Genomic DNA, 12,078 nt, shown 5'->3' on the forward strand with positions numbered 1-12,078 from the left:
GTTGTGTAATGCCGGAGGGGAAGTGGCCCCGCGAGGGCTGGAGTGGGATTTCGGCTGGAAAGGTGGCGGGAGCGGTCAAGCTGCCAACCCGGCCGCGTGCGCCCGCCGGTCTCTTTTTTTCTATCGTTTTCCACCGAAGAGCCTGGGTTCCACAGCAGAATCCTCCAGTTCGCAGCCCAGTGCGCAGCGCGCTCGGTGCAGTGGGAACAAGCTTTTCCAGCCCTCTGCAGCCGGATCCGGGTCGCGCACTATGTGAGCAGATGCTTGCAGCATTCTGGTCCCCACAGCGAAGAGCACAGGCTGCTCACTGGAGCCCTGGGGCTGGGCCCGGCAGGGGGAAGGGGCAGCCGGCCGGTCTGCTCCATACCCCAGCCGTGGCTGGTTATTCAAGGGCAGGGACACGAGCAGAAGTAGAGGCAGATGGGATATCATCGGCTGCTCTAACTACCAAGTCAGTAAAATGTTCAGCCTACCATTTAAGACAGGATGGAGAACTAATATTGCACTTGGGTTACCTTTTCCTACTTCCCCTGAGAACACCACAGTTTGAATTGTGCATGTTTCTGGTAATTGGTGCACCAAAACGTAGTCGATTCACTAATATATTGAAAAGCTAGCTATGCTGAGCTGCTCTGCTGCCAGTTACAGGTGAGTGGTGGAATGTGGAGAAGATGAGCTCTCTGTTGGCTTTTGAGTCTAACCTTTGCTGTTTCTGTGTAGGATGGTGAGGATTTTCCTGTGCTATACAGCTGGAACTGCTATTGCTTACCCTGCATGAGTGGCATCCCAAATGGAGAGCCATTTGGACACAGTGGATACAGTGGAGGTCATATTTAAATTCTAATACAGTTTTTCACACCCGTGGAAGCTGCTGCCCCAGTCACACAAGGTGCCCTGATCACTGTAGGTCAGCTTCCCTTCATAGACCTTTCACATGTGTGACTTGAATATCCTTGTGGACTTGAACTATTTATTTTTGAGTTGAGGAGAAAAAAGGGTCTTTTTCAAGTACACTGTGACTTTGTGGAAAGCCTGTGCTGTCTCCTCTGAGCAGCAGACTGTTACAGTAATCCTGCTTCAGCCAGTGGTGCCAGGCACAGTGGAGACTTTACCCCTTTGAACTCTCAGCTGCCTTTCCCTCAATGGCTTTTTTATCACACCATTGTTTGTTTGCTCTGGGCTCTTCTCTGTGGTGATAGACATGTAAGGGCTACAGCAGAAATATATGGCTGACTGGGAGGAAATGACCTAGGAGTAGTAATTCTGGGCTGTATTGCCTCTGGGCAAATGAAAACTTTTTTTTTCAAGCCTCCGTTCAGCTTCTGTGCCCTAAAGGACTGACTGTGCTGATGGCAATTACAAAATAGGCAGGTGCCAAACATATTAGAGTTACAGCTTGGTGTGTACTGCTCACTCCCAGTGAGCACCCAGCGTGCTGTAAAACCCATCTTGCCTCCACAGCTCTGTCAACAGAGCTCTGACATGCAGGTGACAGGTCTTCCTTTCCAGTTACCTTCTTGCCTATGAAAGGACTTTCTTTCCTTTAATAGGAGCTGGCTTCTGTGGAGTCCTTGGTTTGCTATCATTGTAATCCGTAGTTGGCCAGAAATACCTGTGTGGGAGGACAGGTTAAACTTTTCACCCTCTGTATTTCTGGTGGTTAGTCTTCAGTCTTCATGCCCAAGTTTGAATGGTAAAGAGAAGTGGAAAATTGCCTGAGCAGCTCTCTGTGAAACAGGAGACTAAGAACTGGCATTAATTTCCTCTCACTCGTTTGCATTGGCTCTGTCTTTGGCAATGTGCACTGGGTTAGTAGTTCTTGCTTTGTCTTGGCCAATGCAGTGTCTGTTCCCATGGAAATGGGGGTGGAAGAGGTAAGTGTCAGCGGAGAACTTCGTCTGGATGGTGTCCACAGTCTTCCCTCCTGCATCGCTGGGGAATTGTTTGGTGTGCAGCTCTGCAGGCATTGCATCAGTTTGCATTATACAGGAACCCTGACACAATAGCATACCAAGTGGGGTTAAAGTTTTTGGGGGCTGCTGTAGAGGTGGTAAAACACTGAAAAGAGGCAAATTTTGTGATTTCTCTTATTTTATCAGTTGTCCTCTTTGGGAATGGTGTCTGGGCCCTTCTCAGGGGTCTCTTCAGATGCCTGCAGACAGCACCCATTTCAGCTGGATGGCTCTGAGAACATCAGCTGATGGAGCTACTGGTGCTCTTGAAACGCTTGTGTATCTTTCTTGCTTCCTTCATCCCATCTTTATGCTGACAGGTATTGTGGGGCTGTGGTGAGAAGAAAGGGCTTTGTAAGATGCCTAATACTTTTCACTCTTCTGCCGTTACCCAGGTTCTTAGTTGAGGGGGATGAGTCTCTAAAACCTGATGCAATCAACTGCTAACTTCAAATCTGTTGTGTCAATGAGTTGAGTCAGTCCTATGCTAACTGTTTTAGTTTTGTACTTGGGTTTGAAATTTGAAAATATTGTAAAAATATTCTAGGTGTTTTTCGTCTTTAAAGCAAGAGCCAGTGGCCAAGTCTTTTGGCTTTGTGTAATGTTTTTGAAACAGGCTTTTCTTTCTGAAGTGGTGTGAGTAAGCTTACTGTGTCTTAGATTGCAGCAGGTCTCCAGACCTGTTTTCCTACATTTCTTGAATTTCGAGGCTTTGACTTCCTGTGCTTCTGCTCTGGTAGTGCTGCCACCTGATCAGAGCAAGCAGGGGAGATGGGTCTGACACGGTGTGAGTGCTAGTGCCACTGATGGAGTTAAGCTCTCCAAGAGTATATAAATTGTTTCTTCCTCAGAATGTAAACCTTCCTCTCACTCTTTTGTGCTCAAAATGCAGCTTCTGACTATGGCATGAAACTGCCAATCTTGCGATCCAATGCGGAAGACCAGATTCTGTACCAGACAGAGCGTTACAATGAGGAAACCTTTGGCTATGAAGTTCCCATCAAAGAGGAGGGTGACTATGTGCTGGTGTTGAAGTTTGCAGAGGTGTATTTTGCACAGTCTCAACAGAAGGTAAGCAATAGCTCCTTGTGTGCCTCTGATGTGAGTTCCTGACTAAGACTGTGTGGGCTTAGGTTGCCTCTGCTGCTTTGCATGCTGGAGGAAGGAGTGAAGTAAAGCACTAGCTGTTAACTTAGGTCCTAACCTCTCACAGGCTCTGAACATGTAGAGCTCTCTTCCACATTCCAGCTATACAGTTGGACTGGAAAATTTCATTTCAAAGTGCTCAAACAAATGTGTGCAACTAAACATAAGTAGCAGTAGAGTTTTACGACCTCTTTAGGCTGTGGTGGCTTTGAGAAGTTTTTTTGCTTTTCCTTGAACACTTGCTTCTGACTTAACAGCACGGTTATGCTGGAGGAAGTATTGCATAGATTGAAGCAGGGAGGTGATCTGGGTTAAATAGCCTACTCAAAACAATTTTTACTAATGTAACAAGACTTGATACTGATTCAGTCTGATCCTGAAAGCAGAGTTAAATTCAACTGCTTTTTGCTCTTTGGAGAATAATCCTTGTCCACTTTTGAAATCTCCTATGTACAGGAGTGGAAACAGAAGCAAACAGAACTAAAAGCCTTGTGATAAAATGGGGTAGGAGTGGTTTGTGTTTTAGTCTGGCTTTCCTCTGGCTCCATCAGCTTCTTTAGGGCTGATCTCCTTACACTGTGCTGCCTTCCTGCCAGAGAAGTATTTCAGGGAACAGAACTGGTGGGGCTTGCTTACAGAACGGATGCAAACAGCAGCCTCAGATTAAACTGAAGGGCTGAGGCATCTTTGGTTCCTCTTCCTTCATGTGGTTCTGCTGGGATTCCCCAGGTGCTGCATGAAGTTTGAGTCATTACAGCCCTGAGGAGGACTTTCACTCTGAATTCACAGATGTGGTTAGCAGTTAAACATTTTACCTCCTTCAAACCCTGTGTTCCTCAACAGCTTGTTTCCTATTCTCTGTTCTGCTGCAGGCTGTTAGTTAAAAATGGCTTCATTCCCTAGGGTGTGGTGTGTCACAGCCACCCCAGGGTGGTAGGAGCAGGTCTTCAGATAGGAGAAAAGTTGTGAAAGAGAAGCGTGAATAAACCAGAATAAAACTGTGATGTCCTCAGGTCTGAAGCAGATGTAGGGGTGTTTTAAAAGGAGGAAGCTGATTTTGCGGTATTTGAAAGCATTGTTAATGCTTTAGTGTCTTTACCTGGCTGCTTTTGGGCTCTGAATCCTTCCCAAAGGAGTGGGCCAGTGCATGTTACAATGCTTTCTGGTCCTGGGTGCATAAAAAGCAGAGACCTTTCCTGTTCTATTCCCATTTCAACTGTCACGTGCCTGAGTCTGTTCTGACTCTGTCATTTCTTCCACCCTGAAGGTGTTTGATGTTCGCTTGAATGGCCACGTGGTGGTGAAAGACTTGGACATTTTTGACAGAGTTGGACACAGCACAGCTCACGATGAGATCATTCCCATGAGTATCAAAAAGGGAAAACTGAGTGTCCAGGGAGAGGTTTCAACATTCACAGGAAAGCTCCACATTGAGTTTGTAAAGGTAATAGGCTTTTCAGGGCGGAGCCTTTATCTTCCCTTTACCCTTCTTCCCCAGTCATGTGGTGCAGCTGTGGGTTGGAGGAGGAGAGGTGTTGGTAGGTGGAGAGGCCATTCCTTGTCTCAGAGGTGCAGCACTGACTTCTGCCTTTGCTTTTTCTAGGGCTACTATGACAATCCGAAAATTTGTGCCCTATACATCCTGCAGGGAACAGTGGAAGGTAAGCACAGTTTCTGAGCCAGAAGGCTCTTCCCCATTGGAGAGCAGCCTGTTGCTTCTTAGACTGTGAGATCATAGTTCTTGCTGACCCACATCTGCCAAAATTGTTTCTCTTTCACTGAGTTCCCACAGAGCACAGTTGCAGAGTGAAGTAGGTGTGTACTGTCCTTGTTCTCCTCTAAGTCACAAAGCTTGTGTCATTTTGGAATGAGAAAAATCAAATAGTTTTGGAATTTCCTGTATATGGGGTAGAGGAGAAGGGAACATGTCTGGTCAGTCTCAGCTTTTAGCTACAGATAAATACCCCCTGGCCTTGGATGTCAGCAGCAACCCTGCAGACAAATAATTTACAGTTATTTTAGCTAGTGGTTATGTATTTCTTACCTGGAGCTTTGTTTTGCCTTCTCAGCTTGAGGACAAGGCAGTGTTTTTTCCCAGATACCAGTTCCTCTGAATAGCTCTGGGGAGTGCTGGAAAAGTCCTTGTTCTTTCATCACCCTCTTTATAAATGAGCTGGAATTGAAGCCCCTCTAGCTCCTGACCTGGGAGGGTTTAGGATCCCTCTCTGACCAAAACATCAATTTGCTTTACTATTAGTCAGGGATTGTCAGATGCTGCTGAAGATTTGGTAAGAACCTTGTGGCCAGGTGGCACCTGCAGCTCACGCCCCAGGCTCAGAAGGCTGGAATTGAGTGGGGCTTGGCCATGCTGCTCTCATAGCTCTAGGCTCGGGGGATGCAGTGATGTGGAGTAGGACTGTTTATGGAAAGGATTGTTCCCATTCCTGTTTGCACCTGTATCTGCTGGTCCTGCAGGCAGCAGGTGCTTGTTCTTGACTAGATCTTACTGAGCAGCTGCAGTATCTGAATGTGTGCCCTAAGTGTGCTGTTGTGCATTAACTTGTCTGTGTGACATGTAGATAGTATGGGAGGACATAGTATTTCTGCAGGCTGGATCCTTGAATGCTCTTATCTTGTGAAGAAAAGAAATAGTGATGTGATCCTCTGTGGTAGATGTTCCTCTCTTCTGGGGTGTTCTGGTTGTGGTTTTGATGTGGTCTCTGGTGCCCTCTTGCCAATGTTCATGTTGGATCAGGTAGAGGGGAAGGAAGTGTGTTGAGTGATCTCCTAATTTACATCCTGCCTGCTTGCAACCTTTTGTCTTGTTCAACAGATGTTCCAAAGCTGCAGCCACACCCAGGTCTGGAGAAAAAAGAGGAAGATGATGATGAAGATGAATATGATGATGGCTCTAATGTCAAAAAACAGGCAAATAAGAACCGGGTTCAGTCAGGCCCACGCACACCAAACCCCTATGCCTCAGACAACAGCAGCCTCATGTTTCCTATATTGGTGGCCTTTGGTGTCTTCATTCCTACCCTCTTCTGCCTCTGCCGATTGTGAGAGCAAGCCCCACAGTGCATCAGCCCAGGGGCTGGGAGGGAAGGAGTTGGACCGAATATGGTTGCTTTCAATTTCTCCATATTGTTCATAACTTAAGGAAAAAAAAAAAAAAGATTCACTTGGAATGAATAGCAATGAATAGCAGGTCCAGGTAAGAGGGAGCTTACTTTCTCCCTGCCAGCAAGCAGCAAGGCCCTTGCCTTCCCCTTCGCACCATGTGCAGCCTCTGATTCTCCCTGGGGCATCCAAGAGTGAGCTGAGTCCTGGCTGGGTGTGTATTGGGCCATTGAAAGCTGATGCTACCAGTCCTGGGCCATGTCCCACACTGAGAGAAAGCCATGTGCTGTAGGATCTTTGCCTTTACTGGGTGGAATATGATTCCTTAAGCAGGAAAACAATTCTTAAAACAAGGCCAGAGTACACATTTTGTTCAGGAGTGTGGAAATGTGGTGCTGTTGGGTGTCAAGCGACTACGGAGGACAGAGCCTGGCTCAGCATCTCCCTGAATGTGTGCAACACGATGGATGGTACTCATCTGCATTAAAATACCAAGGCTCCAGCCCAGCCTCCGTGGAGACGGTCCCCTCCTAAGACTGCAAGCTGTGCCAGGAGCAGAGGGATTTATCTGGCCTGATTTGCTGCACCAGTTGGGAGAGACTTTCCTAGTTTGGCAATTGTAATGTTTGTTCCATCGCAGAGGGATTCTGCTGTAGCCTGCGAGAGGCTGACGTTGTTAGTGTCTGATCAGATGCACTTGTTTTCTGTATTGATTATGGCTTTTTTTTCCTTTAATATCCTTTTATTTTCAAATGTTTTGTTTTAATCCCAGTTCCTTGTTTTGCCCTTTCTAGCAAGTGACCTCTTCTTTGGAAGAAGCTGAGAATCAGGTGAACTAGAGAGGAGGTTTGGGACTTGTTCCTTGACCTTCCTAATGGTGAGCTCCCTTGTCCGTGACTCTTAAGAAACCTGTGCCGTAGGACAGAGCAGAGCAACCTGGTGAATGCTCCTTGTGGTCTCTCATTCCCTCTGTAGGGAGCAGCCTTGCCTGCGGCAGTGAGAAGTGCAGCTGGTCAGTGTTTGCAGTGTGTGAGTTTGGCCTTTTGCATATCCAGGCACTGTAGTGAAGGGGCAGCTGTCCAACATTTCAGTCCTGCAGAGCAAGGGGATTTGTTGCCATCCAGAGATCTGGAAGTGAGCAGAGCACTGGAGACAAGGTCACTTGCTTCCCCCAGGGGTATTTCTGCAAGAGGCTTCTGTTTCTGCATGCAGAGCCTGTGCCTGCCTGACAGAGGCTGATCAGAGTGAAAGCCACTGCTGCACCTGCTGGTCCAGAGCTGCAGGCTCTGAGGAACTACCTTCTCACGGTCTTGGCCTCCAACATGTTGAGGACTTCCAGCTGGCCAGGAGGGAGATGTGCTGGAGCAGGATCTGTCCCAGGCAGGGTTGGGTTTTTGCATATCAGCTTTCATGCTGCTGAGCTCTGGGCTCACAGAGCGCTTTACCTCATGCTCTCTCCATTGTCCTCAGAAGTGTTCTGTCTTTCCCCGGAGCAGTGGCACTGAGTGGTGACCTCCGTGCTGCTCTGCCTCTCTGGGCCTGCATTTTCCTAACAGTTGTTCCTGGGTTTGATCCCCTGCAGTGAGTCAGCCTTTCTTAGGGCTGAGCATGGTCAGCAGAATTACTGAGTTTCTGGCAAGGGAACTGGAGGAGCAGCCTTTTCTGTCCTGCTGGGCCCAGGCAGCTGAAGCCTTTACTTCCTCCTGACCCTCAAGCTGTGATCAGAGCTGTCAGCTCAGGGACTCCAGAGTGGGAGCTGGGGGAGGTGACAAAACACTGCTCTCTGCATCAGTGCTACTGAACCTTGCCTTTCTGATCACACACGTCACTGCTATAGGCCTGACCCTAATTCTGTGTCTGAGCTGAAAAACAAGCAGGACTTTAATTACCTTCTGTCCAACTGCACAAAGGGTAACAGCTAGTTTGGGAGAGAAGCAAGAGAGTCCCTGCCCCACTTAAAGGAGAAGACAGGCTTTAGAGAGAGCAGATCTTGAAGAGCAAACCTTAGGATGAAAGGTAGTAAGCTTGAAGTTGTCTGCTTCATCTTCTAGCTACTATTAAAATCCTAATATTTATGAAACTATTATAAAATATGAGCTCTGATTTGTTCAGTGCAGGGATCCCGCCTGCAGGGATTCTCCAGCGGTTTTGGGATTGCTCTAATTGGAGTGAAGAGACATTTAGATCTTTATCAGTTTTGAGAACCATGAACTATGCTGATTTGTTAAGCAAAGAACCTGGGGTTGAAAGCAAGCATCTCTAAGGAGCTGCTCTCCTCCAGGCCTTTTAGGGTGCGTTTTATTTGAGCATCCTTGAAGCAAGGAATCACTCAGCTTTTTGTGGCTCACCCAGTAATCTCAGCACCTTACCTACCATGGGAGAAAGGGTGTGTGTTTAGACATGCAGAAGTTGGAGACAAGTCTTCTAGGATAGTTCATCCCAGCCTCTCCTGGCAGCCAGGGCACCCATTTGGTGCTATCAACTGCCCCAAGGCAGAGCTGTTCACGGTGTGATCTGGTTTGTTCCAGTTGCTCAGTTCAAATGAATTTGTCTTATTTAAATAAGAATAGGGAGGAGAAATAGTTCATCCTTCATGGCTTCAATTTAGTTGTTTTGACTGGTTTTATGCACCTTTCTCACTACAGAGCTGGTTTCTGGGGGGCTCCTGACCCTGTTGAGGAAACTATGAGCAGTTTCCTTCCTGGTCCATCCCCTCCTGGCAGGTTTGCTTTGGAAGGAGCCTTCAAACAAACCGTGTGGGAGCACCGAGGATGGTGGGGGATGGCCAGTCAGCACCTTGCTGGGAATGGAGTACTCCAGCTCCTCTGGCCATCTCTGTCTAGTATATGCAAGCCAGATGGAGGGGTAAAACGAGGTACCTCGTCCTGACCAGGGAAAGAAAAATTTGGGCTGGCTGTGGCTTTCCAGAATGGGTGCTTGAGGGAATATCCAAGACGTTTAATTGAGATAGGTTAGAGACAAGCCTGTTTGTGCTGATTCCTCCCACCAGCAGCAGGCAGATGGAGCGCAGCAGTGTGGGGAGCTGGGTCAGAACAGACCCTGGCTTGATTCATGTTGTGTAGGGAGGGGCAGATGAGGCAATTTCAATAACACTTCCACTTAATAAAGGGAAAATCACTGTCTGTCATGTTCCAGGCCTGGATCCAGCCTCAGCATAGTGGTTTCAAAGCTTATTTTAATTGTCCCATCAGCCCCTCCTTCAAGGCAGGCCATTCAAGTCTTCTCTGTGTGTGACTAAACATCTCTGACCCTTTTGAGTGTCCCAGGTGGCAGTGAAGAGAAAGCCAAATGAATTCCCTTCTCTTTTTGGTGCCTTTCTCTCAGGCTTTAAATAAAAGTCTATTTGAAGGGGCTTCTTTTTTTTTTTTAAGGAGCTTCTGAGCTTTTGGGTTTTTTTCAAGGGACAGGCATTCCCTGCCCTTGTGATCAGCTGGGGACTGTCTCCCTGTTCCTGGATGCCATCTCTGGAGGTCACAGCTGAAGCACAGAACTGTGAGCAAGTATCTTTATTTCCAGCCCTTAAAGTCAATTGAAGGAAAGTCTAGCAAGGGATAGAAGAACTGGAAGAGCTCCTTCAGGTCTGATCTCCCCCAGAAATCTCCTGAAGGCAGGATGGAGAACTTCCAGACAGTCCAGTGCCTGGGTGTCTGTGCAGTTCAGAGCTGAGTGAGTCACGCTGGGTCCTGGTACTTGTATGGCACTTACAGCTTCTGGGTGCAGAGTGGGACTTGGGGGTCCTGCACCCCTAATTTACTTGCTGAGGGCTTGCCCTGTGCTGCTTAGGTCTGAACAGAGCAGGGACCTGTGCCTTGGCCTTTAAGTTGAAATGGGATTGCAGTAGCCAGGGAAGTGTCTTGCTACAGGAACTATGGGCTGAACAAGCCTGTTGGTGATAGAAAACAGCAGGAGGGAGAGGGCCATGAGAGCAGCTTCAGCCCTTGATGTGAGACACTTCTGCAGCTGCTCAGAATCTATCAAGTGTTGCAGGCTCTGTTTGGTGTTCAAATGTGGGAGAGATCGGTCTGCTTCTTGCACTTATGGTGGGGAGGGAAATATTCTTGCTGAAAATCCAAGGGAAATGGGAACTGCTAATTTACCTACTGGCACTTCTGCATCTCCGCAACAAATGCCAAAGCCTAATACAATTCAAGGATGCTATTTTAATGTCAGCCTGGTTCCACCAGTCTGTCTCCACCAGCTGGTCCCGAACAGGCTCACACAAGTATTCTCAACGGCACAAGCACACCAGGCTGGAGCTGTGAAGGCTCAGAAATGTGATCACACGGATGGGCCTCCTGTGCTGCACCCCTGCTTCATGCTGCCCGGCGGGTCTGGGGCATGTGCATTCACTTTGGATCCAAATGGATTTGACCCCGGAGTATTGTAGCATTGAAAGGTGCTGGGCTGGATGGGAGAGGTAAAAGCAGGTCCATGTCTTCCGGGACTCTGGCTTGCTCAGAGTTTATTGCTGTATATTAAATACTATTTTTGGAGATTGAGGGAAAGATGGGGGGGGAGGGATGTGATGATGCTGTCCCCAGTCTGATTGGTGGGATGCTACTGCAGGTTATTGATAGGTTTTGATTTTTTTTCCTAAAAAGTACTTTTAAAAAAAAAAAAAAATCAACAGAGCAAGTGCTTTCCTCCCTCCTAGAAATTGTGCTGGCTGATTAGAAGATGTGAATAATCTCTTGCAAACATCAAAGGTCTCTGCTAAAACGTTTGTGTGATGGAGATTTGGAGGGAAGGGGCAAAGTACAGCTTGAACCAGTCTAGCTGGGGAGAGTGTGAATCCAGGAAATGCAGAGTTGTTCCCAGTCACACTTAATGGGGATGTGCTCTCCTGTGCTACCATGGCTGTTCTGTCACACTGTGGCAGTTCCTGAGCTGGAGTTCTGGAGTGAAGCAGTGGCTGGAAACTTGCTGGCGAGTGGGGGCTTGAATTTTTTGTGGTTTCCTTGAGGGCTTTGTGCATTCAGGGCTTTCCAATGTTGACAAGCAGCTGGGTTGGTAAAGCAGCCCCAGAGTCTGTGGGAGCAGAGGCAGGATCTGTGCTTCATGCCAGGAGGCAGCAGCCAGGACTGTGAGAGGTGGTGCTGCTGTTTGATTCCCGTTGGTGTATCAGCAGTCAGCGTTGGCACATGATCCCACCATTCCGTAGTGCCTGGCCGTGGATGTGTGGAAGTGACCTGTGCCACTGGCATTAAGGACACATCACAGACTACTTAAAGCTGCAGGTCTAAGCTGTCTGTAAAGGCTGAAGCAGTGTGGGGACAAATCTCCATCTGTATGTGTCACCAGTACAAAATATTTTTGAGGAGGATTTTTTATTTTACTGCCCATTGCTTTGTGTTATAACAACTTGCAGTGACATTTTTTTAGTTTGTTTTGCAGTGAGCTTGGGCCCTGGGTGAAAAGCACAGATATCTATTTCTGATTGCATCGGCTTTGCAGGGACTAGTTTGGGGGAGAAGATGGGCATGGAGGTGGGTTCTTTTATCTTTGGTACATGGTAGCAGTTTTATTTTTTAATTTCCCCAGGATGTTTGGTTGAGGAAATGTTCTGAAGTCTACTGTCTGGCAGTTTAACCAGCAGTGTGCTAAAGGAAAATAAACAAAATTATATTGTCACTTGGATGAGATGGTCCCTCTTTCTGGTGGAAGGGGCAGAGGAGCCCCCTCTGGTTTACACCCATGTGAGGGAGGCTGAGCCTGGCTGACTGCAGGGTAACATCCTGCTGCTGCCTCCAATACAGCCCTGGTGATCTCTAGCCAGTTGTTTTGAGCGATTAAGTGCAAATTGAATGGTACAACATCCTCTTAAAAATGCTGATGCAAA

General features: G+C 47.6%; 1 protein-coding gene across 1 annotated transcript; it reads left to right on the top strand.

The window, feature by feature from the left end:
• Positions 1–2,814: 2,814 nt before the first annotated feature.
• MLEC (malectin) lies at positions 2,815–11,870 on the top strand. The gene is made up of 4 exons (XM_008632066.2): positions 2,815–3,023; positions 4,366–4,542; positions 4,702–4,759; positions 5,932–11,870. The coding sequence occupies exons 1-4, from the start codon at positions 2,859–2,861 to the stop codon at positions 6,159–6,161; spliced, it is 630 nt and encodes a 209-aa protein (XP_008630288.1). The 5' UTR covers positions 2,815–2,858; the 3' UTR covers positions 6,162–11,870.
• The last annotated feature ends 208 nt before the right edge of the window (positions 11,871–12,078 follow it).

Source organism: Corvus brachyrhynchos, unplaced genomic scaffold (assembly GCF_000691975.1).
Source record: "Corvus brachyrhynchos isolate BGI_N302 unplaced genomic scaffold, ASM69197v1 scaffold864, whole genome shotgun sequence".
Taxonomy (NCBI): Eukaryota; Metazoa; Chordata; class Aves; order Passeriformes; family Corvidae; genus Corvus; species Corvus brachyrhynchos.